Source organism: Salmo salar, chromosome 22 (assembly GCF_965601325.2).
Source record: "Salmo salar chromosome 22, fSalSal1, whole genome shotgun sequence".
NCBI lineage: Eukaryota > Metazoa > Chordata > Actinopteri > Salmoniformes > Salmonidae > Salmo > Salmo salar.
This window is the reverse complement of record NC_138312.1, coordinates 48,458,963-48,485,268: the sequence shown is the minus strand read 5'-3', so window position 1 is coordinate 48,485,268 and position 26,306 is coordinate 48,458,963. Positions and strand designations below refer to the sequence as shown.

Sequence of the window (26,306 nt, the reverse complement as noted above, 5' to 3'; positions counted from 1 at the left end):
TACCATGTTATTGGGGGGCATCAGCTGTGTAGCCGATTGATCATAGGGTCAAAAGAGCAGCAATAGGTGAGTCAGGGTGCTGTTCGGTAGTCACTACTACGCTAGGCGAGCAGGGGACACAGCATTCAGAAAAGCTAGTGGGCCGGGGCTAGAAGATGGTTCTTCGGCGATATCGTAACAGAATAGCCTGTTGAGACCACATCGGGCGATCACGTTGGCAGTCCAGTCGTGATGGATTGGCGGTTCTCCGTGTCAACAATAAAGGGTCCAGGCCAATTCGCAAAGGAGGTATTGTAGCCCTAGAATTAGCTGGTATATGGGCCTAGCTTGAGGCTAGCTCAAGGCTAGCTGGTGCTTGCTTCGGGACAGAGGTATTAGCTAACAGTAGCCACTCGTTTGCAGCTAGCTAGCTGCGATGATCCAGAGTAATGATCCGGTGTAATGATCCAGAGCTGCAGGAATCCGGTGATATGGTAGAGAGAAGCAGTCCGATATGCTCTGGGTTGATAGCACGCTGTTCAGACTAGCAGGTGATTGTCCGAGCTAAGGCTGGCTGATGCCGGGGAAAAAAGGTGAGGACCACTAGCTGTGACTAACAAAGACTAGTAGCTAGTTAGCTGGCTAGCTCTTGTTGGAAGTTCCAGTTATAAGGAATAAAAATAGCATATCCGTACCACATTGGGTGAGGCGGGTTGCAGGAATCCGGTGATATGGTAGAGAGAAGCAATCCGATATGCTCTGGGTTGATATCGCGCTGTGCAGACTGGCAGGTGTTGCCCGAGCTAAGGCTGGCTGATGCCAGGGAAAAAAAGGCAAGGACCGCTAGCCGTGGCTAACAAAGACTAGTAGCTAGTTAGCTGGCTAGCTCTTGATGGAAGTTCCAGTTATAAGGAATAAAAATAGCAGATCCGTACCACAGTGGGTGAGGCGGGTTGCAGGAAAGTATATTTAGCTCGTAGATAGAAATTTAAAAGGATAAGATATAGGATAAGACAAAGACGGATACACACGTCCTACTGCGCTGCCATCTTGGAAAAAATGTAATAAAAAATTTGGTGACATGGAATTGGTACATCAAAAATTGATACATTGAAAATCTCCTCACATTTATTTTGCAACCTGTATGGCGCAGATGTCAACATTTTTGTCCTCAGATGAAACTAGTATATTTTTGTATTTATGCCAGTTCCTTTCAGCCGATTTGTATCTTTAATATATGGCAGGCAAGCAAGCTCCCTTTTCCACTTGCCTCCTCCATTTTTTTGGTAGTGCTGCAATCAGTTGGTTGTAAATTTGGATTGAGCAGATATTATTATCCATTATTTTCTTTGGCAGCACATATACTAAAATTGGATTGCTACAGAGAAGATTAGCATGGCCCCTAGGATGACACGCAAATCCGTGAAGCGCTCCTTATTTTTTATAGCCTTAACTGTAGCTCAGTTGGTAGAGCATGGTGTTTGCAACACATGGTGTTTGCAACGCCAGGGTTGTGGGTTCGATTCCCACGGGGGGCCAGCACAGAAAGAAAAAAAAAGAAAAAATTATGAAATGTATGCGTTCACTACTGTAAGTTGCTCTGGATAAGAGCGTCTGCTAAATGACGTAAATGTAAATATAAAATTTTCGATAACTGCATATGTTACATAACTCCTCCATTTCTATTCATAATATCATTCATAAATAAAATAAAAAAATTCAAAAAATTTTCATAAAGAATGTTTTTTTATTAATCAGTATATTTGAGTTTAACCATAACATTTGTTGTAATATTTGTTCTATCTTTTCTGGAGAATAAAACTGAAATTGTAACCAGCTTTGTATGGCTTGTTTAAGAAAGGGCACTGCTTTAAACAAAATGTAATTTTACATTCGTCGGAAATGAGAAGTTGTAATCTGTATGAATGCAAAAAGGCAATTTTTGAACAAAGGATGAGCCTTTCTTAATAATCTACTGAAGAATAATTTTGGGTGTAAGTATAATTTATGTATGAGTGAAGCTTTTAGTGAGAGGTTTAAAGCTTTAATATTTATTCATTTTTGCCGCCCAAACTCATATTCATTATAAAAATAGGCACGTTTAATTTTTGTCTGGCTTAGCATTCCAAATAAAATGAAATATTTTTTGATCATATGATTTAAAAAATGTGTCATCTGGAGTAGGCAGTGCCATTAGTAAGTAAGTAAACTGTGATAGGACCAAATAATTAATCAGTGTGATTTTGCCATAAATAGACAAGTATTTACCTCTCCATTGTTGCAGAATCGTACCTATTTTAGCTGACTTTCTATTGAAATTAATTGTGGTAAATTCATTTATATTAAATGAGATGTGAATACCAAGTATGTCTACTTCACCATCCACCCATTTCATTGGTAAACTACAAGGTGATTCTCTGATCCACCTCTACGCAGACGACACCACTCTGTATACTTCTGGCCCTTCTTTGGACACTGTGTTAACTAACCCCCAGATGAGCTTCAATGCCATACAACTCTCCTTCCGTGGCCTCCCACTGTTCTTAAATGCAAGTAAAACTAAATGCCTGCTTTTCAAATGATCGCTACCAGCACCTGCCCGCCCGTCCAGCAACTTGAAATCGGCCCTAATTAATCGGCCATTCCGATTAATCGGACGACCTCTACTCTGCACGGTTCTGACTTAGAATATGTGGACATCTACAAATACCTAGGTGTCTGGTTAGACTGTAAACTCTCCTTCCAGACTCACATTTAGTATCTCCAATCCAAAATTAAATCTAGAATCGGCTTCCTATTTTGCAACAAAGCATCCTTCACTCATGCTGCCAAACATACCCTCGTAAACCTGACTATCCTACCGATCCTTGACTTCGGCGATGTCATTTACAAAATAGCCTCCAACACTCTACTCAGCAAATTGGATGCAGTCTACCACAGTGCCATCCGTTTTGTCACCAAAGCCCCATATACTACCCACCACTGCGACCTGTATGCTCTCGTTGGCTGGCCCTTGCTTCATATTTGTCGACAAACCCACTGGCTCCAGGTCATAAGTCTTTGCTAGGTAAAGCCCCGCCTTATCTCAGCTCACTGGTCACCATAGCAGCACCCACCCATAGCACGCTCTCCAGCAGGTGTATCTCACTGGTCACCCCCAAAGCCAATTCCTCCTTTGGCCGCCTTTCCGTCCAGTTCTCTGCTGCCAATGACTGGAACGAATTGCAAAAATCACTGAATCTGGAGACTCCGGTTCTGGCCGTTCCAGGCAGTCGGGCCACTCTGGCAGACCCGGGGGGCAGTCGGGCCACTCTGGCAGACCCAGGGGGGCAGTCGGGCCACTCTGGCATCGCCGGGCAGTCTGGGCAGTCTGGCATCGCTGGGCAGTCTGGCATCGCCGGGCAGTCTGGCATCGCCGGGCAGTCTGGCATCGCCGGGCAGTCTGGCATCGCCGGGCAGTCTGGCCACTCTGGCATCTCCGGGCAGTCTGGCCACTCTGGCATCTCCGGGCAGTCTGGCATCTCCGGGCAGTCTGGCCACTCTGGCATCTCCGGGCAGTCTGGCCACTCTGGCAGCTCCTGACTAGTGGGTGGCTCTTGCGACTCTTGACTGACGGGCAGTTCTGGCGACTCTTGACTGACGGGCAGTTCTGGCGACTCTTGACTGACGGGCAGTTCTGGCGACTCTTGACTGACGGGCAGTTCTGGCGACTCTTGACTGATGGGCAGTTCTGGCGACTCTTGACTGACAGGCAGTTCTGGCGACGTCGGACTGGGATGACGCACTTGAAGCCTGGTGCGTGGTGCTGGTACTGGACGTACCAGACTGGGAACACGTACCTCCAGGCTAGTGCGGGGAGCTGGCCTGGGGCTCCATTCTTGCCCCGCAAAACTGCCCTTGTGCCCCCCCCAAAAAATTATTGGGGCTGACTCTCGAATTTCCTAAACTCTTCCATCGCCCTGGAAACGCTCCTCCTTAACTCGGCCCATGTCCATCCTTCCTCCTCGTTCCTCTGCTGCTTGGTCCTGGTTTGGTGGGAGATTCTGTCACGGTTTTCATCGTGTTGCGGAAAAGACCAATATGCAGCGGGATTGTGGACACTCATGTTTATTAAAGAAAACATGTAAAGCATCCACTTGAACAAAAACAACAATAAACAGTACTTACAACGGCAACAGTGTGGCAGGCTCAAACAAACGCAGTGCACACAAACAATCTACCACAAAAGACACATACAAACACACCCTAATATATGGGACTCTCAATCAAAGGCAAATGGACAACACCTGCCTTCAATTGAGAGTCCCAACCCCAATTGACCACACATAGACATACAACAGCTAGATCAATCATAGACATACATAACAAGGAACAGTGCCCAAAAACCCCGGAATACACAAATCAAATCCCCTACAACAAACACACCACCCCGAATCACATAAAACTAATACCCTCTGCCACGTCCTGACCAAACTACAATAACAATTAACCCTTATACTGGCCAGGACGTGACACACCATTCAAACAGTTTTAGAAACTTTAGGGTGTTTTCTATCCAAATCAAACAATTATATGCATATTCTAGTTTCTGGGCAGGAGTAATAACCAGATTAAATCGGGTACGTTTTTTATCCGGCCGTGAAAATACTGCCCCCTATCCTAAACAGGTTAAGTGTTTGTTTTGGTTTTCTTCGTAATAAAGGAAGATGAGCATACACATTCCCGCTGCGCCTTCGTCCCATCCTTACGACGAACGTGACAGAACTACCCACCACCAACGGACCAAGCAGCGGGCCCAGGAGGAGCAAGGATCCTGGGCCAGGGAAAGAAGGGAGTGGAGGACGTCATGGACATGGGAGGAGGTAATGGCAGGGGACAAGACCCTGCCATGGAATCAGGTGGAGACAGCGAGGGAGGAACGGCGACAGTATGAAGAGTGAGTCCAACGACGGAAGCACGAGAGGCACCCCCAAGACATGTTTTTGGGGGGGGCACACGGGTAGTTTGGCTGGGCCAAGGGTGAGCCCTAAGCCAACACCCCGTGCTTATTATGGGGAGCAGCAGATCATGAGAGCGCCGGTCTATGCGGAAGTGCGTACGATCTCGCCCATGTGCACGCACAGTCCGGTGTGAGCAATTCCAGCCCCTCGCAAGTGCCGTGCTAGAGTGGGCATCCAGCCAGGTAGGAGTATGCCTGCGTAGTACATCTGGCCACCAGTACGTCTCCTAGGCACAGGCTACCCTGTGCCTGCTCTACGCACGGCAGCCATCAGGCCTCTGCACAGCCCAGTTCGCCCTGTGCCAGCACTCCGCCCGTGCAGGGCTACTGTGACTACCCAGCCAGGACGGGTGGTGCAGGCTCTGCGCTCCAGACCTCCAGTGCTTGTTCATGGCCCGGTGTATCCAGTTCCTGCTCCTCGCACAAGCCCTGAGGTGCGTGTCTCTAGTCTGGCACCTCCAAAGCCAGCACCACGCACCAGGCCTCCAGTGCGTCAGCCCAGTCCAGTACATCCTGTTCCTGCTCCTCGCACTAGCCTTGAGGTGCGTGTCTCCAGTCTGGTACCTCTAGTACCAGCCCCACGCACTAGGCCTTCAGTGCGTCAGCCCAGTCCAGTTCGTCCTGCTCCTGCTCCTTGCACTGGCCTTGAGGTGCGTGTTACCAGTCTGGTGCCTCCAAAACCAGCACCACGCACTAGGCCTGTAGTGCGCCTGTCCTGTCCAGAGCTTACGGAGACAGTTCCCCGTCCAGAGCTTCTGGCGACAGTTCCCCGTCCAGAGCTTCCGGCGACAGTTCCCCGTCTAGTGCTTCCGGCGACGTCCTACAGTCCGGATCCTGCAAAGACGGCCCACAGTCTGGAACCGACAGAGAAGGTCCACAGTCCGGAGCCTGCAGACTCGGCCCACACTCCGGAGCCTGCAGAGACGGCACACAGTCCGGAGCCTGCAGAGACGGCCCACAATCCGGAGCCTGCAGAGACGACCCACAGTCCAGAGCCTGCAGAGACGGCCTACAGTCCGGAATCGGCGCAGCAAGAGTCGCCCTACAGTCCGGAACCGTCGCAGCAAGAGTCGCCCTACAGTCAGGAACCGGCGCAGCCAGAGTCGCCCTACAGTCCGGAACCGGCGCAGCCAGAGTCGCCCTTCAGTCCGGAGCTCCCAGTGTCGCCCTCCAGTCCGGAGCTCCCAAAATCGCCCTCCAGTCCGGAGCTCCCAGAGTCGCCCTCCAGTCCGGAGCTCCCAGAGTCACCCTCCAGTCCGGAGCTCCCAGAGTCGCCCTCCAGTCCGGAGCTCCCAGAGTCGCCCTCCAGTCCGGAGCGCCCAGAGTCGCCCTCCAGTCCGGAGCTCCCAGAGTCGCACATCAGCCCGAGGTCTCCAGCGACGCGCATCAGCCCGAGGTCTCCAGCGACGCGCATCAGCCCGAGGTCTCCAGCGACGCGCCTTAGCCCTGAGCCTTCAGCGGGGGTGGACAGGTTAAGTTGGGGACTAAGGCCGGAGCCTGCGCCACCCTCCCTTCCCTCCCTTTAGTTTGGGATTATTTTGTTTTGAGGTTTATTTTTGTGTTTTTTGTTTGAGGTGCATCCGGGGTCTGCACCTTTGGGGGGTACTGTCACGTCCTGACCAGTAAAAGGGGTTGTTTGTTATTATAGTTTGGTCAGGGCGTGGCAAGGGGTGTTTGTTTTATGTGTTTCAGGGTTTTTTGTTTTTTTGGTTAATGTTAGTATATTTCTATGTTCATTCTAGTTTTTCTATTTCTATGTTTAGTTTATTGGGTTGACTTTCAATTGGAGGCAGCTGTTCCTCGTTGCCTCTAATTGAAGATCCTATTTAGTAGGGGTGTTTTTTCATGGGTTTTTGTGGGTAGTTGTTCCATGTGTAGCTGTGTGCCTCACAGGACAGTTTTTTCGTCGTTGTTTTGGATTAAGTGTTTGTTTTGGTTTTCTTCGTAATAAAGGAAGATGAGCATGCACATTCCCGCTGCGCCTTGGTCCCATCCTTACGACGAACGTGACAAGTTGGCAATATCAGTGGGTTTTTTGATAAATGAGCCATCTGATTCAATGAATGATGAAGCCAAGTTGGCTTTTTTCCAAAAATGTAATTCAAGGTGCTCCAAAGCTTTTTACTATCATTCATTATATAATTTATCTTTGTTTCATAGTATAGTTTATTTTTATTTAGCTTAGTCACATGATTTCTGAATTTACAGTATGTTTGCCAATCAGTTGGGCTCCTAGACTTATTTGCAATACCTTTTGCCTCATCCCTCTCAACCATACATTTTTTCAATTCCTCATCAACCCTATGAGATTTAACAGTTTTTATGGGTGCGTGCTTATTAGTAACTGGAATAAGCAATTTCATAAATGTGTCAAGTACAGCATCTGGTTGCTCCTCATTACACACCACAGACTAGCAAATATGCTTTACATCATCAACATATGAATCACTATAAAACTTATTGTATGACCTCTTATACACTATATTAGGTCCAGCCTTTGGAACTTTGGTTTTCCTAGATATGGTTATTATATTGTGATCACCACATCCTATGGATTTGGATACTGCTTTAAAGCAAATGTCTGCAGCATTAGTAAAGATGTGATCAATACATGCTGAAGATTTCATTCCTGTGCTGTTTGTAACTACCCTGGTAGGTGGACTGACAACCTGAACCAGGTTGTAGGCACTGGTTACAGTTTGAACTTTTTTCTTGAGGGGGCAGCTTGATGAGAGCCAGTCAATATTTAAATCACCCAGAAAATATACTTCTCTGTTGATATCACATACATTATCAAGCATTTCACACATATTATCCAGATACTGACTGTTAGCACTTGGTGGTCTATAGCAGCTTCCCACAAGAATGGGCTTAAGTGAGGCAGGTGAACCTCTAGCCAAATTACTTCAGCAGTTTTTAACATTAGATTGACTCTAAGCTTTACAGGAATGTGGTTCTGAATATAGACCGCAACACCGCCGCTGTTGGCATTTCTGTCTTTTCGGTAAATGTTATAACCATGTATTGCTACCACTGTATCATCAAAGGTGTTATCTAGTTGAGTTTCAGAGATAGTCAGAATATGAATGTCATCTGTTACAAGCAAGTTATTGACATCATGGACCTTGTTTCTAAGGCTGCATATGTTAATATGGGCTGTTTTCTGCACTTTTCTGGGTTGCTTGATTGTTTTGATGCTTTACTGGGAAGCATATCAGAAGTAGACTTGCTCATCTTATTTATATTGGAGCTGATAGTGCAGGGTGAGCAGCACAAAGTGGTCTTCCTACTAGGGCACACCGCCTCAGTGCTAACAGTGTAACTCAGGTTCATAGGCTCATGATTACTGCATACAATAGCTGTAGGATCAACAGAGGTATTCAGGGCAATTAAGGGGACCTAAATTAAGTTACTTACATTGTGTCTGCCAACGCCCCAGGATAATGTACATTTGATGGAGCATTATGACGACTCATTATCACAATGCTAGGGATTAAGGTAGCTGGTTTTGGATCATTGGTAAGTCATTGTCTTAACACAGCCCTGAAATGCGTGGACAAAGTCTAGGAGCCAAGATGATTTGGAAGGTGTCAAAGTTATCTATAAAAGTGACTCCAGCAGAGCTACAATAATATTTTAGCCAGATGTGTAATGCCAGTAGCCTGCTGAATCTTTCACCCCGGCGGCCCAACGATGGTACTGGACATGAAATAAATTAAACTACTGAAAGAGCTGCTTCCTGTGCTTGGACCTCCTATGTTGAACATAATAAATGGCTCTCTATCCACCGGATGTGTACCAAACTCACTAAAAGTGGCAGTAATAAAGCCTATTTTGAAAAAGCCAAATCTTGACCCAGAAAATATAAAAAACTATCGGCCTATATCGAATCTCCCATTCCTCTCAAAAATGTTAGAAAAAGCCGTTGCGCGGCAACTCACTGCCTTCCTGAAGACAAGCAATGTATACAAAATGCTTCAGTCTGGTTTTAGACCACATCATAGCACTGAGACTGCACTTGTGAAGGTGGTAAATGACCTTTTAATGGCGTCAGACCGAGGCTCTGCATCTGTCCTTGTGCTCCTAGACCTTAGTGCTGCTTTTGATACCATCGATCGCCACATTCTTTTGGAGAGATTGGAAACCCAAATTGGTCTACACTGACAAGTTCTGACCTGGTTTAGAGCTTATCTGACAGAAAGATATCAGTTTGTCCTCTGACAAATCAACTGTAAATTTCGGTGTTCCTCAAGGTTCCGTTTTAGGACCACTATTGTTTTCACCATATATTTTACCTCTTGGGGATGTTATTCGAAAACATAATGTTAACTTTCACTGCTATGCGGATGACACACAGCTGTACATTTCAATGAAACATGGTGAAGCCCCAAAATTGCCCTCGCTGGAAGCCTGTTTCAGACATAAGAAAGTGGATGGCTGCAAACTTTCTACTTTTAAACTTGGACAAAACAGAGATGCTTGCTCTAAGTCCCAAGAAACAAAGAGATCTTCTGTTGAATATGACAATTAATCTTGATGGTTGTACAGTCATCTCAAATAAAACTGTGTAGGACCTCAGCGTTACTCTGGACCCTGATCTCTCTTTTGACGAACATATCAAGATTGTTTCAAGGACAGCTTTTTTCCATCTGCGAAACATTGCAAAGATCAGAAATGTTCTGTCCAAAATTGATGCAGAAAAATTAATCCATGCTTTTGTTACTTCTAGGTTAGACTACTGCAATGCTCTACTTTCCGACTACCCGGATAAAGCACTAAATAAACTTCAGTTAGTGCTAAATATGGCTGCTAGAATCCTGACTAGAACCAAAGAATTTGATCATATTACTCCAGTGCTAGCCTCCCTACACTGGCTTCCTGATAAGGCAAGGGCTGATTTCAAGGTTTTACTGCTAACCTACAAAGCATTACATGGGCTTGCTCCCACCTATCTTTCCGATTTGGTCCTGCCGTACATACTTACACGTACGCTATGGTCACAAGACGCAGACCTCCTAACTGTCCCTAGAATTTCTAAGCAAACAGCTGGAGGCATGGCTTTCTCCTATAGAGCTCCATTTTTATGGAATGGTCTGCCTACCCATGTGAGAGACGCAGACTCGCTCTCAACCTTTAAGTCTTTATTGAAGACTCATCTCTTCAGTAGGTCCTATGATTGAATGTAGTCTGGCCCAGGAGTGTGAAGGTGAACGGAAAGGCACTGGAGCAATGAACCACCCTTGCTGTCTCTGCCTGGCCCGTTCCCCTCTCTCCACTGGGATTCTCTGCCTCTAACCCTATTACAGGGGCCGAGTCACTGGCTTACTGGTACTCTTCCATGCTGTCCCTAGGAGGGGTGCGTCACTTGAGTGGGTTGAGTCACTGACGTGGTCTCCCTGTCTGTGTTGGCGCCCCCCCCCCCCCTTGGGTTGTGCCGTGGCGGAGATCTTTGTGGGCTATACTCGGCCTTGTCTTAGGACGGTAAGTTGGTGGTTGGAGACATCCCTCTAGTGGTGTGGGGGCTGTGCTTTGGCAAAGTGGGTGGGGTTATATCCTGCCTGTTTGGCCCTGTCCGGGGGTATCATCGGATGGGGCCACAGTGTCTCCCGATCCCTCCTGTCTCAGCCTCCAGTATTTATGCTGCAGTAGATTATGTGTCGGGGGGCTAGGGTCAGTCTGTTATATCTGGAGTATTTCTCCAGTGTCCTGTGTGAATTTAAGTATGCTCTAATTATCTCTTTCTCTCTTTCTTTCTTTCTTTCTCTCTCTCGGGGGACCTGAGCCCTAGGACCATGCCTCAGGACTACCTGGCATGATGACTCCTTGCTGTTCCCAGTCCATCTGGCCGTGCTGCTGCTCCAGTTTCAACTGTTCTGCCTGCGGCTATGGATCCCTGACCTGTTCACCGGACGTGCTACCTGTCCCAGACCTGCTGTTTTCAACTCTCTAGAGACAGCAGGAGCGGTAGAGATACTCTCAATGATCGGCTATGAAAAGCCAACTGACATTTACTCCTGAGGTGCTGACCTGTTGCACCGTCGACAACTACTGTAATTATTATTATTTGACCATGCTGGTCATTTATGAACATTTGAACATCTTGGCCATGTTCTGTTATAATCTCCACCCGGCACAGCCAGAAGAGGACTGACCACCCCTCATAGCCTGGTTCCTCTCTAGGTTTCTTCCTAGGTTTTGGCTTTTCTAGGGAGTTTTTCCTAGCCACCATGCTTCTACACCTGCATTGCTTGCTGTTTGGGGTTTTAGGCTGGGTTTCTGTACAGCATTTGAGATATCAACTGATGTAAGAAAGGCTATATAAATACATTTGATTTGAAATTTGATTCGAAATTATTAGCCGTTATTTGGATTCTTTTAATGCTAAAATCAGTTCTTTAAAATCCACTTTCAGATGTTCCAAACTAGCCCTCCTGATGTCGTTTGATCCCATTTGAACTGATTCATGTTGTTTCAGCTGATAGCGGACAATTGATGATAACACACTAAAAACGCGTCAGCATTTCAAGAGCTTGGGACAATAAGGTTCTATCAGCATTTTGTCAATATTTTGATATTGACATAGCCTTGTTCTGTTCAATGTTCTCTACCTATATAGTACTCTAAATACCCACAATTCATGTTGTTTAATTCAAAAGAATACAATAAAAAAATTGCTGACACCGTTCAAACCAATGATGGTTCCAATTAACTCAGAATTATATTTTTTCAGATAGAACCAGTCTTCCCAAGCTCTCAATTTTTTGCTCAAGAACCACTGTCAACAGTGCTTAATTTCTGTAAGCTTCTCGTTTAAGACTGGTATGTGGGTACCCAATGTTTTCCTTCATGAGATACATTGACAATGAGTCCATTTGAATGAAATCCAATCAGAGTCAACCTCAAGGTGATTATTGCAGAGACAAGTCAAACAGATGTTGGATCTTAATATGATCACGTGTCAGACTTGATTTGCCCTCGTGAAAAATGTATATGAATTATTATCCACATAATAATTCAAATTTTCTGTTAGTGCAAAATTGTTTAGCTCGTCTGGATGTGTTGTGTTACTGGGCAGCTCGCGGCTGTGCTTCCCTTTGTAGTCAGTAATAGTTTGCAAGCCCTGCCACGTCCGAACGAGCGTCGGAGCTGGTGTAGTACTATTTAATCTTAGTCCTGCATTGATGCTTTGCCTGTTTGATGGTTCGTCAGAGAGAGTAGCGACATTTCTTATAAGCGTCCAGGTTAGAGTCCCGCTCCTTGAAAGCGGCATATCCACCTTTTAGCTCAGTGCGGATATTGCCTGTAATCCATGGCCTCTAGTTGGGGTATGTACATAGGGTCACTGTGGGGACAACATCATCGATGCACTTTTTTATGAAGCCAGTGATAGATGTGGTGTACTCCTCAATGCCATCGGCTGAATCCCATAAAAAATTCCAGTCTGTGCTAGCAAAACAGTCCTGTAGCTTAGCGTCTGTGTCATCTGACCACTTCCTTACTGAGCAAGTCACTAGTACTTCCTGCTTTAGTTTTTGCTTGTAAGCAGGAATCAGGAGGATAGAGTTATGGTCAGATTTGCCAAATGGAGGGCAAGGGAGAGCTTTGTGTGCATCTCTGTATGTGGAGTAAAGGTTCTCTAGAGTTTTTTCCCCCTCTGTTTGCACATTTAACATGCATGTAGAAATGAGGTCAAACGGATTTAAGTTTCCTTGCATTAAGTCCCCGGCCACTAGGAGCGCCGCTTCTGGATGAGCATTTTCTTGTTTGCTTATACAGCTCGTTGAGTGCCGTCTTAGTGCCATTATTGGTTTGTGGTGGTAAATAGATGGCTACAAACAATATAGATGAAAACTCTCTTGGAAAATAGTGTGGTCTACAGCTTATCATGTGATACTCTACCTCAGGCGAGCAAAACCTTGTGACTTCCTTAGTATTAGATTTCATGCACCAGCTGTAATTTACAAATAGACACAGACTGCTACCCCTTGTCTTACCGGTGGCAGCTGTTTAATCTTGCCGATGGATCGAAACCCAGCCAGCTGTATGTGTTCGATGTCGTCGTTCAGGCACGATTTGGTGAAACGTATGATATTACAGTTTTTAATGTCCCGTTGGTAGGATAGTCTTGATCGGAGCTCATCCATTTTGTTATCCAATGAGTACCCATTGGCTAATAGGACTGATGGTAGAGGGGAATTTACTCACTCGCCGTCTGATCCTTACAAGGCACCTCGACCTACATTACTGTTCAAAAGTTCGGGGTCACTTAGAAATGTCCTTGTTTTTGAAAGAAAAGCAAATTTTTGTCCATTAAAATAACATCAAATTGATCAGATATGACTATTGTATCTGGAAACGGCAGATTTTTATTGATGGAATATCTACATAGGTGTACAGAGGCCCATTATCAGCAACCATCACTCCTGTGTTCCAATTGCACATTGTGTTAGCTAATCCAAGTTTGTCATTTTAAAAGGCTAATTGATCATTAGAAAACCCTTTTGCAATTATGAAAACTGTTGTCCTGATTAAAGAAGCAATAAAACTAGCCTTCTTTAGACTAGTTGAGTATCTGGAGCATCAGCATTTGTGGGTTCGATTACAGACTCAAAATGGCCAGAAACAAAAAACTTTCTTCTGAAACTCGTTAGTCTATTCTTGTTCTGAGAAATGAAGGCTATTCCATGTGAGAAATTGCCAAGAAACTGAAGATCTCCTACAACGCTGTGTACTACTCCCTTCACAGAACAGCACAAATTGGCTCTAACCAGAATAGAAAGTGGAGTGGGAGGCCCCAGTGCACAACTGAGCAAGAGGACAAGTACATTAGAGTGTCTAGTTTGAGAAACAGATGCCTCACAAGTCCTCAACTGGCAGCTTCATCAAATAGTACCCGCAAAACACCAGTCTCAACGTCAACAGTGAAGAGGCGAATCTGGGATGCTGGCCTTCTAGGCAGAGTTGCAAAGAAAAAGCCATATTTCAGACTGGCCAATAAAAATAAAATATTAAGATGGGCAAAAGAACACAGACACTGGACAGAGGAACTCTGCCTAGAAGGCCAGTCTGAGATAGAGATGGTGGCAAAAACATTATGTACAAAATAAGTTCAAAATAATGTGAAAAAACAAACACAATAGGACAATTGGTTAGGAGCCCGTAAAACGGCAGCCATCTCCTCCGGCGCCATCATAAATTCTCCCTAAACGATAGAGAAAGAGGGCTCTGGATAGATAGAGCCCGTTTTAGCATGGATAGTGTCATCAACTGGGTGGAACGTGCTATGGGTGTCACGGTTGTCGTTGGTTAAGGAGGACCAAAACGCAGCAGGTATATGTAAGCTCATCTTGAGGTTTATTAACTCCAAAATGAACACCAAAATAACAAACAAGAACGAACGATCAACACACAGTCTGGCAAGGCACAAGGCTAAACTCAGACCAATCTCCCACAATTAAACAGACAAACACACCCAACTAATATAGGACTTCCAATCAAAGGCAACACCACACAGCTGCCTTCAATTGGAAGTCCACCCCAATTAACCAAACATAGACATACAACTAACTAGATTAACATAGAAATACGTGAATTTCAAACAGTGCCCAAAAAACCCCGGAATACTAAATCAAATGCCCTTACTACAAAAACACCACCCTGAACCACATAAAACAAATACCCTCTGCCACGTCCTGACCAAACTACAATACCAATTAACCCTTATACTGGCCAGGACGTGACAATGGGTTAAGAAAGGATCACAAAATTCCATCCAGGTCAGCAGGAGGGGTCATCCAATTAAATTAAACCCCGAGCAAACAATCCATAACTGCAGATGGCAGTAAATTACCAACCTAAGCTAGATACCTGTTCAGACTATACACACTCCAGCACAGTAGGTATGCACCTTTCCAGTTTATTTACGAAATGCCAATACACTCGTAGAAGTAGAAGAAGAAAACATTTACTACTTTAAAATGATGAAAAGCTCTCAATGGCGGCAGAGATTCTGGATATAATGATGAGAAGCATGTGTCTCCGCCCTAACAACGGGATTCGTTGTCCACATAGCGGAACAGCGAGCTGTCAAGCTCCTGCCTATTCCTCTCTTTGGATTGGTGGACACATTTAGTTATTTTAATACTTTTTTGAATATTTGATGAGGGGCGTTGACGTCAACCACCTGTAATCAGTGGAAAGTGAGATGCTATGAATAGACCGTCTGTAATTTCTAACTCCGATATAAAGCATTTTTTCTCAAAGCTGCCGGGATGTCACGTGCATCACACTTATATCAGTACACTCGTAACAACCTAAGCATTACAAAACTTCTATTAGATCTGTCACGTCCTGACCAGTATAAGGGTTATTTGTTATTGTAGTTTGGTCAGGACGTGGCAGAGGGTATTTGTTTTATGTGGTTCGGGGTGGTGGTTTATTTAGTAGGGCGTTTGATTTATTATTTCCGGGTTTTGGTTTATGTTCTATGTTTTGTACTTCTATGTTCTTTCTGGGTTGGTGTATTTCTATGTGTAGGTTAATGGGGGGTTGGACTCTCAATTGGAGGCAGGTGCTTTCTCGTTGCCTCCGATTGAGAGTCCTATATATGGGTAATTGTTTGGTTTAGTGTTTGTGGGAGATTGTTTCTTGTTTTGCATGTGTGAGCCTGACAAGACTGTTTTGTTGTTCGTGAGTTCTTCTGTTTGTTATTTTGGTGTTTTCTTGGTTAAAATAAATATCAAGATGAGCATCCACATTCCTGCTGCGTTTTGGTCCTCTATCCCCGACGACAACCGTTACAAGATCAAATAAGCGTCACACATCATAACTGCAATACATTATTATCTTGACTATATTTAACACTCTCTCATTGCCTCCCATACAAAAACTCCTCACTTGCTTAATAATGAATGATCTGCTTAACATGGACATGGACAGAACCCTATCGCTTCGCTTCTTACTCTCTGATGGTGCTGCCCGATGGTATAAATGAAGACGTCATTTGCCAGGATAGAACGTGTGCTATATTTCCATATCTATGCCAAAACCCACAGTCATAGAAGACAACCTCCCTGTTCCTCTGTGATACATGCAAGTCATCAGACCTGACAGTATGAAAGAGATTATTTTTGGAGATGATTTTTGAACTTCATATGAAAAACATTTTTGAACTTCATATGCAAGACATTTTGAGGAGACCCATAGACTGGTTTATGTTGACTTAACATTGTCAGATTATTTGGGAGCCACTTCCAAACCCTTACATACTAAAACACTTTGGTAATCCAGACTTTCTGATCCTCAAAGATTTAATAATATATTTTAATGGAAACATAGCATAAGTACAAGTAATGCACACCAACACAGGTTTTCTGTGGTAAGAATATTTACTACATATTGAATGGTCCAATAAGGCACACAACAACATGATCATGGGTGAAAGTCTTGATATCAGAACCAAACTGAATATGACAGAAATGCTTTTTTTCTTTTTACAAAATACAAAACTTCATGTTAATGGGAAATTATAAAATCCTTGTAAATCAATGTAAATAAGAATTTGTTCTTAACTGACTTGCCTATTTAAATAAAGGTTAAATAAAAACAAAACAAATAGAATGGTACAAGTAGAGTGCAGTAACTGTCATATAACAGAGTCATATAACACTCCTCTTTATACAGTAACACAGGTCATGCTTTCCTTCTGTTCTGGATAATTCCAAATCTGTGAAAAAAGATACACGAATAAGATTTAATTTCATAACCTACGGAAAATGACTGAAAACAAATAACATCCATGTGAAAAATAGTTACATGCAACACAAACATACATAAAATCATATTAGAAAATAGCCAGACATATATACAGGCCAACTGTAGATGGTGCAGAGTGATGTCATCATTACAGACAAACTTACCAAACTCAGAGCTCAAACCTCAGTTGACTTCCCAATGACCGCATTTTGAACCTGTGGGGAAAATTACCAGAACATAATTTCATGCCTCCCATTGACATCACAGCATGACTCTTTTTTTTAAAGGTCAACTTTTTTAATGCTTTATTTAAGTGAACATATGACTTAGCCTAATAGCATGATATTCATGGGAAAATTAACAGCTCATGGTTAGTCTCAACACACACCTTGGGAGGATCCTTAGTCAGGCCAGGTGTTTTGGGTGGGAGCGAGGGTGAGGTGGTTTTTACTGTAGACCAGATGGGACTCTTAGCCTTGTGGAGGTCGTTGTCTTCAGGTCTGCGGGCTAGAGGCTCCTTCAGGCTGACGATGGAGGCGCACACAGAGGAGGCAGAGCTGCTGAAGCCGCTCACGCTCTCTCCCGAAGACTCGGAGCTGTCCACTGGAAAAGGAAGGGAAACTTGAAGACTATTGTCCACATTCTAATCTAAAAGGATTGAGGGGCTGTATACACTAGGGTCCATATTCATAAACCATCTCAGAGTAGGAGTGCTTATTCATTCTGATTTAAAAGAATAAACTGATCTGCTTTGTGCCTGGCAGTTCTCTGTCTTTAGTTATGTCATATAGTAGAACATAGATCCCCTCTCATGTTAATAATAAAGCACACATGGAATTTATTGCCTGTCTGGCAAAAGCCCATTTGACCAGATTTGGTCTGTGTTGAGGCATCCACAGTAGCCAGACAGTAAAACAGACAACCCCACAGACAATTATATTAATTGATATGCTAATTCTTTGCACATGAATCTAAAAAAGTTAACAGGGAAAGACCACAGTAATAATGCAAAAAGACTAGAAATCATGGTGAATAACAATCTAACACAGGATGCAGTCGAAATAGCAATAGCGTTCAATTCCTACTTTATTGACTCTGTCAAGGTACTGACACAGAACCCCTCCACTGGTTTATAGTGCTAGTGAATGACGCTCAACCTGTCTTCATCATAAGGGAGGTTTCTGAGTCAAAGGTGAACAAGGTGATTAGCTCACTAAAGAACTCTAGGTCCAAAGATGTGTTTGGGCTGGACTTTACCTTTCTTAAAAACTACAAAGAGTCACTCATTGGCCCCATTACTAAGGTCACCAACACATCTATTGGTCTGGGGGTGTTTCCAAAGGTATGGAAGTCAGCCATAATAACGGCCATCTTTAAATCGGGCAACCCTGCTGACGTGAGTAACTGCAGGCCCATTATACTACCTGTAGTGTCGAAGGTTGTTGAAAAGTGTGTAGCAGAACAACTGATTTCCCACCTCAACAACAGCCCCTTCACATTACACTCCATGCAGTTTGGCTTCAGAGCGAAACACTCCACAGAAACGGCCAACTGCTTTCTTCTGGAAAATGTGAAGTCCAAGATGGACAAAGGGGGCGTTGTTGGGGCTGTGTTTCTGGACCTAAGGAAAGCTTTCGATACTGTTAACCATGAGATTCTCATCACAAAATTGTCCAAGTTCAACTTTTCCCCCGATGCCTTGAGATGGATGAAATCATACCTTGAAGGCAGAACTCAGTGTGTCAGAGTGAGCAATGAGCTGTCGCCCACTCTTAGATATCATGTGGGCGTGCCCCAAGGGTCAATACTGGGGCCCCTCCTGTTCAGCCTGTACATTAATGATCTGCCTTCTGTCTGCACTGGGTCTGAGGTTCAAATGTATGCAGATGATACAGTGATATATGTGCATGCAAAGAGCAAACAACAAGCTGCACAAGAACTCACTACTGTAATGGTCCAGGTTACAAAGTGGCTCAGTGACTCGTGTTTGCATCTCAATGTGAAAAAAACTGTTTGCATGTTCTTCACAAAGAGGGCAACAGATGCTACTGAGTCAGATGTCTATGTGTCAGGGGAGAAGCTCCAGGTGGTATCTGATTTTAAGTACCTTGTCATCATAGTTGATTCCAACCTCTCTTTTAAAAAGCATGTGAAAAAGGTAATTCAAATAACCAAATTCAACCTAGCTAATTTCCGATTTATACGAAATTGTTTGACCACAGAGGTAGCAAGACTGTACTTCAAATCGATGAAACTCCCCCACTCCCCTAACATCAAGGCGGTGACCCGATCCTGTAGGTTCATGCTTTACAACATTCGCAGAGTACGACCCTGCCTCACACAGGAAGCGGCGCAGGTCCTAATCCAGGCACTTGTCATCTCCCGACTGGATTACTGCAACTCGCTGTTGGCTGGGCTCCCTGCCTGTGCCATTAAACCCCTACAACTCATCCAGAACGCCGCAGCCCGTCTGGTGTTCAATCTTCCCAAGTTCTCTCACGTCACCCCGCTCCTCCGCTCTCTCCACTGGCTTCCAGTTGAAGCTCGCATCCGCTACAAGACCATGGTGCTTGCCTACGGAGCCGTGAGGGGAACGGCACCTCCGTACCTTCAGGCTCTGATCAGTCCCTACACCCAAACGAGGGCACTGCACTCATCCACCTCTGGCCTGCTGGCCCCCCTACCTCTGAGGAAGCACAGTTCCCGCTCAGCCCAGTCAAAACTGTTCGCTGCTCTGGCACCCCTATGGTGGAACAAGCTCCCTCACGACGCCAGGACAGCGGAGTCAATCACCACCTTCCGGAGACACCTGAAACCCCACCTCTTTAAGGAATACCTGGGATAGGATAAAGTAATCCTTCTAACCCCCCCCCCCCCCAAAAAAAAAAGATTTAGATGCACTATTGCAAAGTGGTTGTTCCACTGGATATCATAAGGTGAATGCACCAATTTGTAAGTCGCTCTGGATAAGAGCGTCTGCTAAATGACTTAAATGTAAATGTAAAAATGCTTGACTAGTTGGGCCCAAGCTTGCTATACAACATTAAAACCTATTCAGTCTGTCTACAAACAGGCTCTCAAAGTGCTTGATAGGAAGCCCAATAGCCATCATCACTGTTACATCCTCAGAAAGCATGAGCTCCTGAGTTGGGAAAATCTTGTGCAATACACCGACGCATGTCTTGTATTCAAGATCCTAAATGGCCTGGTTCCCCCTCCACTCAGTATTTTTGTTAAACAGAAAACCCAAACATATGGCAGCAGATCCACAAGGTCTGCCATGAGAGGTGACTGTATAGTTCCCTTAAGGAAAAGCACCTTTAGTAAATCCGCTTTCTCTGTGAGAGCCTCCCATGTCTGGAATACACTGCCATCAGACACACATAACTGCACCACATATCACACTTTCACAAAATGCATGAAGACATGGCTAAAGGTCAGTCAGATTTGTGAACATAATCACTAGCTGTGTATTGCCACTTTCCATGTTGTCTGTTGTCTGTAGCTTGTGAGGTGTGGAAACACTTTGTTGTTTTTATGGATTTTGTCTTGTTGCTTTTTGTTCTATGTTGCTCTGTCTGTATGCTACATCTTGCTTGTCCTATGTTGCTCTGTCTGTATGCTATGTCTTGCTTGTCCTATGTTACTCTGCGTGTGCTCACTGTTCAATGATTGTCTATATTGTAATTGTTTTTAATAACCTGCCCAGGGACTGCGGTTGAAAATTAGCCGGCTGGCTAAAACCGGCACTTTTACTGAAACTTTGATTAATGTGCACTGTCCCTGTAAAAAATAAAATAAACTCAATGAACGGCCGCTCACTCGAAAATAATTGCAATGTATATATTTACGCCCGTATGTCGTTGTTGTCTTCTCTGTTGGAATCGCCAGTCCGTCTGCTGGAGATTCAGTTCATCAGAGATTCTCTAGTTAACTTCCCCAGAAGTCCCAATGTATTTCGTGGTTGTTGCTTTCTCCGCGGCTCTGTTGTAATGGATACGTCAGGCGGACAGATGGTCTTTGCATAAAATAGATGCTTCCGCGGTTGTCGGTATTGTCATACTAGATTTACGTCATTTCCAGCTGCAGACTAGTAATACTATGTCTAGGATTTACTCTTATTCTGTAGTGATCGATAGTCTCAGAGTTGAACCATTTCCAGCCGTGTAGCCAACGCTACATGCTGTATGGTCTCCGTGGCTTATGGAGTTGTAGTTCTTAACCATTTCAGCATGTAGTGTCAGCTCCATATTTTCTTGTCTAATGTAAATTTCGTCAGGAGCGGGTTTATACACTTCTGAGAAAAGGGCGGTCCATGACGCCAACATAATGTCTATGCTCACCTGGGCGTGGCCCCTGATTTGGTTAACTTTATATGAAAACCCATAATTTCTCATTTAGAAGGTTAACATCACATTACATCTTTTCACAAATAGTTTCATGTTTAATCACATACGTTTCACAATATTTAGATGTAAACCCCATAATTAAGAAGTGTACACAACCAAAGACACAGTAATGAGTGTTTCCCGTCCTTCATTACATCACCAAATCAAACACACTCGTCATGACTGTCCCTTAAGTGTCCACGGACCACTCCCACATTCTCAAACATATAAATATTATTTATTTATTCAAACTTTTGATATCCAAGAGTCTCTCTGTGTTCCACAGTTTACATTCCAATCTTGAACACTACAGAGCATAGGGGCAGCATATTTTATGACTGACCATAAAACAGCTGACTTCCCGCTCTCCCCCTCTACGAGAGAGAGCACGCTGTAGAGCGGACCCACTGTAACCTGATCCTTCAGATCATCTCAGGAGAGTTATGACACTGCTGTAGCTTCATTCCCCTCAGTCGATGTTAGACTTATCATTCTACAAACATATAGCAATTAGCTGCTATGCACAAGTTTAGCACTAGGATTAAAAACTGTAGTTTAGTTTCATGTGAAGTCAAACAGCAGTTATCTAGTCATCTACAGCCATCTTCCACCTCTGCACTGTTTTAAGAGAAATATTGCGCTGTTGACATCAGATGCCTCAGCTTGATGCATGAGTCTGACACATGAGCCTTAAAGTGATAGTTCACCCAAAATACAAAATTACATTTGTTCCCTTACTCTTTAAGCAGAATTTGGACAAGGAAAGACAACCATTCATGCTTTGGTTTTCTTTACCTGGTTGGTGTCACCAAATGATAACTTAAGCATTTCCATCGAAAGACCAAAAGAAGTCAATATCCCTCAAATTAGCATGCTTTACATTTCAAACATGCTACCTTCCTTATTAAATCCACTCACTCAGTAGATTCTGACTCCCGCTCTCCTGGTCCATGTCATCCTCCTCAAGGACCCCAGGGCGCTCCGAATACCCCCCTTGACCCCCAGCAACCCCCCTCAGCTTCGGGCCGCACAGGTACCCCCCCGTCGGGGAGGACAGGGACCCTCTCCCCGAGGAGGAAGAGGAGTGGCTGCCGGAGGTTGACAAACAGCTCCCCGAGCCAAAGGAGTTTGGCCGCAGCACAGGAAACCCGCCCTGCAAGCCAGACGTCCCCGAGGAGGCCAACGCCTTGGATTCTGGGAGGGCCAGATGAGATCAAATTGTATGAGATGGGACAGGACGGGACTGAGACAACAAGAGAATTGCCAAAGTAGGAACAACTAGGATTGGGGAAAAACATCTATGATGGTGTGAATTTCTTCATCTGAATATCCTTTCCATTCATAGCCTAATTCCAATATTACATGCATTTGATGAATGAATGCGTAATAATAATGGGATGAATTGAATTCCAATGGAATTAAACTTGTCTTAATGTAATCTCTATAGTATGCTATGGATTTGTACCTCTTCCCATCAGAGCACAGTTGACTGCCCTGTCATTGATGGCCGCGTCGCTAGGCTGGATATCCATGAAGGGCTTGTTCCCGATACCCATGAACACCCTCTCCTGCATATGGATCTCTGGAATAAAGCAACCACAATAATAACATTGACCTAGATAAACTGTCACAGGTCAACCATTCTTGGAGCGAGGCACAATATGATACCATAGACACAAATAAGTAGACTGCAGGGCTCGCCAACCCTGATCCTGGAGAGCTACCATCCTGTAGGTTATCATTCCAACCCTAATCTAGCGCTCCTTATTCTAATATTATTATTATTATTTACCCATACACCACCTCCCTCCAACTTTTATTTCATTTCATTTTATGTTCATTCTACACATATTTTAAATGGCAGTCTTTTTTACAGTAGTTACAGAGTAAGAATAAAATAATTTGATATTTTGATATACATTACATCTAGATAGATATACTGATACATTATACATAGTGTTTTCAGTCATAACTGTTACAGAACATGAGCTTTTAAACCCACCCCTCGGCAACTCTCAGTCCATTCCACCTATCTTCATAAACCCACCCCTCGGCAACTCTCAGTCCATTCCACCTATCTTCATAAACCCACCCCTCAGCTACTCTCAGTCCATCCCACCTATCTTCGTAAACCCACCCCTCAGCTACTCTCAGTCCATCCCACCTATCTCCATAAACCCACCCCTCAGCTACTCTCAGTCCATCCCACCTATCTCCATAAACCCACCCCTCAGCTACTCTCAGTCCATCCCACCTATCTCCATAAACCCACCCCTCAGCTACTCTCAGTCCATTCCACCTATCTTCGTAAACCCACCCCTCAGCTACTCTCAGTCCATTCCACCTATCTTCGTAAACCCACCCCTCAGCTACTCTCAATCCATCCCACCTATCTCTGTAAACCGCCCTCTAATGATTTCCATGTGCCATATATTTTTTAACTGTGCTGTGATTCTTCAAATGTATTCTGAACCTGTCTAACCGCATAGTATCTACAGATTGTAAGTTAAAGATACATATTTTTACTAAAAGTAAAAGTATTGTTATATTGTTGATTGATTGACTATGGTTTTTCAAATCTCCCAACAGTGCTATTTGTAGGGTTCATTTTAGATAAATGTTGTGATTTTTCAACCATTCTTGAACCTGTGACCAGAAACAAGCTACAAAGGGGCAATACCAAAATAAGTGATCCAATGATTCTGTCTCTTTGTAGCAAAATCTGCAGAGCTGAGATGGTTGTACGCCCCATATTCATAACATTCTGTTTGTGGCAAGAAGTTTGTATAATCATTTAAATTGGAAAAACACTATGCTTTTAATCAAGAGTTGTTTTGCGTATCAATTCATAAACCATGTGCCACAGAATCGGCACATCAAAAATCTCTTCCTAACTATTTTGCAACCTGTATGGTGCCGATTTCAAAATTTTGGTCCTCAAGTAAAACTGGTATATTTTTGTATTTACGTAAAAGAACACTGTGCCAATTTTGGTCTTTAATAATGGGCAAACAAACAAATTCACTACATTCTACCCCTTCCACTTTCTGATTCTAATAATTAGCTGGTTAATAAACTGAATCTGGATAGTTACAACTGCGGTTTGGATTCAAAACCTACAGGAGGGTAGCTCTCCAGGAACAGGGTTGGAGAGCCCTGAAGTAGAGGGAGTTCATTGTAGCCATACCTATGTCCCAAAGGGGACGGAAATAAGGATTTAGTAAGCAAGTAATTTACCTACTAGGGGAGGAACACAATAAGAAAACTCAAACATAGAACCAACAAATCTATGGCTGTGTGTTAGTCTCAATCCCACCAGTGTGTCTTGGACATTATGTCAGCGCTTAATATAGATCTGCAAGAGCTTCCTGTCAAGACCCGCCCTTCTTCCACTTAAAGTCCTACAATCTGATTGGTTGCTTGCCAAGTACTGGCAAGTGATGGGAGCTGTATACCAGTAGCCTGAAATTGCTTATTTTCATTGTCTGTTCCACATGACTACAGTTGAAAGTGTTGGTTTAATAGTCATTGCTTTAATCCATCAACTCTTTTCAGATCAGTGGGAGTGTGGGCACAATATAGTAGGTTGAGCTCTGTGGCTGTATCTGAAAACTTTCCAAGCTGGCAAATCCTTTCTTCCTAATTCCTTGTGTTTTCCATTCCTCTCAAAGTGCATTGGAGGGGACGATTCATAGTCTTTCCATGGGACCGTCACCTCTAATGCCCTTTGAGAGGAATTGAGGAAATAAGAACCGGGCAAGCAAGGATTTGACTGCTAGTAATGTTTTCAGATACAGACCAGATCATTTTAGGACACGAGAGATCTGATTGTCTGGTTAATCTCAGGGGTAACCTCTGACCTCTGTTGTGTACAGCCTGCTCCCAGAGGATGCGCTCAAGGTCTTTGGTCCAGGCGTCCTTCACCTCTCTGTTCCCGGCCTGCAGGGTGTAAGTGTCCTGGGACTTCCTCCTTCTGAACCAGATCTCAAAGCACAGCCCGCTGTCCCCCGAATTGTGGGTCATCCCAATGTCAGAGGTCTGTCAGAACAGAAAACATAGTCTTAAACTAACTACAACTTGTAAAGGCTTATGAAGTGTTCATAAACCCTTTATAAGGCAAATAAAGGACTATACGTGGATATAACAGTGTATGTATATTTTGAAAGTAATCAACCTAGACAGACAGGTTTCCTTCTCCATTTACAAACAGGGTATGTGTTAACGTACAGTGAATCATATACAGTTTTCCACGCAATAGAGGAAGTGGTCATGGAAGTTAAACTTTTGGAGGGTAGCTACAGTTGCTCAAATTGGAAATTTCACATAATACTTTTCATGTGACGCAAGGCATGGCCCTTTTATGACGTAAGCATGTGTTTCAATGATTTCCAAGGAAGGTAGTGTCTCATAAATTATTTATGAGACAGCCGCAGGAATGCTTAAGATTTTTTTATTAGTATACCCCAAATTACAGCGTGCCGTGTAAAGGCACAGGGACGAAGATCAAACAAACACTATACAAAAACACAGGGTTGAAACCCAAACAAAAGAGCAAGGAGTACCTCGAATAAATAACACATGCGCACAATGATTAACACATGGAACGAGACCCGTAATCATCTGCGCAATCCACAATGGCACGAAAGCTAAAACACACAGCACAGGTACTCACACGCACCAACGGACATTGTAACAATAATCGACCGCCCAATGGAAACCAAAGGGCATATATATACAAATACAAATCAGTGGGAATAGGGGACAGGTGTGCGTAATGAAAGTTCTGGAGGGATCTGTGACAGGTAGCTTTGGCTCAAGTTTCACATCGGGGTATATTGTGCTGTGTTTTGTATACCTGCATACCTTGAATGACTGTTTATATACATAAGTGTCGTTGCCCACGTCGGTCCTCTTAGTTTTGCTGAAGAGGACAAGGTCCTGGAAGAGGAAGATGTGGCGGAAACACTTTTTCTTTCTGAAGGACACCAGGAACTCGTCCTGACGAATCAGCTGCCCCTGCTCCTTCAAGTTGACCTACAGGAGAAGAGAAATTACATTGAGGGCAGGCTGTATTCTGTCAGGATGCATCTGTGGTAAGATGAACCCTTTTTAGTACATTGACATTTGACCTTATACTGTATTCATCCCCAGATAGGAACAAACTAAGAAGTGTGTTAGGTTCCGAA

At 44.1% G+C, this 26,306-nt stretch overlaps 1 protein-coding gene and 1 pseudogene across 1 annotated transcript in view; one reads left to right on the top strand and one right to left on the bottom strand.

Annotated features, from left to right (window-relative positions):
* The first annotated feature begins 1,323 nt into the window (after window positions 1–1,323).
* Window positions 1,324–1,421, top strand: LOC123729749 (uncharacterized; annotated as a pseudogene).
* A 14,925-nt stretch (window positions 1,422–16,346) lies between these two features.
* LOC106583602 (pleckstrin homology domain-containing family G member 4B) overlaps window positions 16,347–26,306 on the bottom strand; it is a 76,559-nt gene continuing 66,599 nt past the window's right edge. The window contains exons 18-24 of the mRNA XM_014167971.3: window positions 25,984–26,154; window positions 24,981–25,158; window positions 22,586–22,702; window positions 22,039–22,314; window positions 17,121–17,335; window positions 16,897–16,947; window positions 16,347–16,703 (exon numbers count right to left, since the gene is read on the bottom strand). Coding sequence (XP_014023446.3) covers window positions 16,909–16,947; window positions 17,121–17,335; window positions 22,039–22,314; window positions 22,586–22,702; window positions 24,981–25,158; window positions 25,984–26,154 — 996 coding nt within the window. The 3' untranslated portion in view covers window positions 16,347–16,703; window positions 16,897–16,908. The remainder of the gene's footprint in view (window positions 16,704–16,896; window positions 16,948–17,120; window positions 17,336–22,038; window positions 22,315–22,585; window positions 22,703–24,980; window positions 25,159–25,983; window positions 26,155–26,306) is intronic.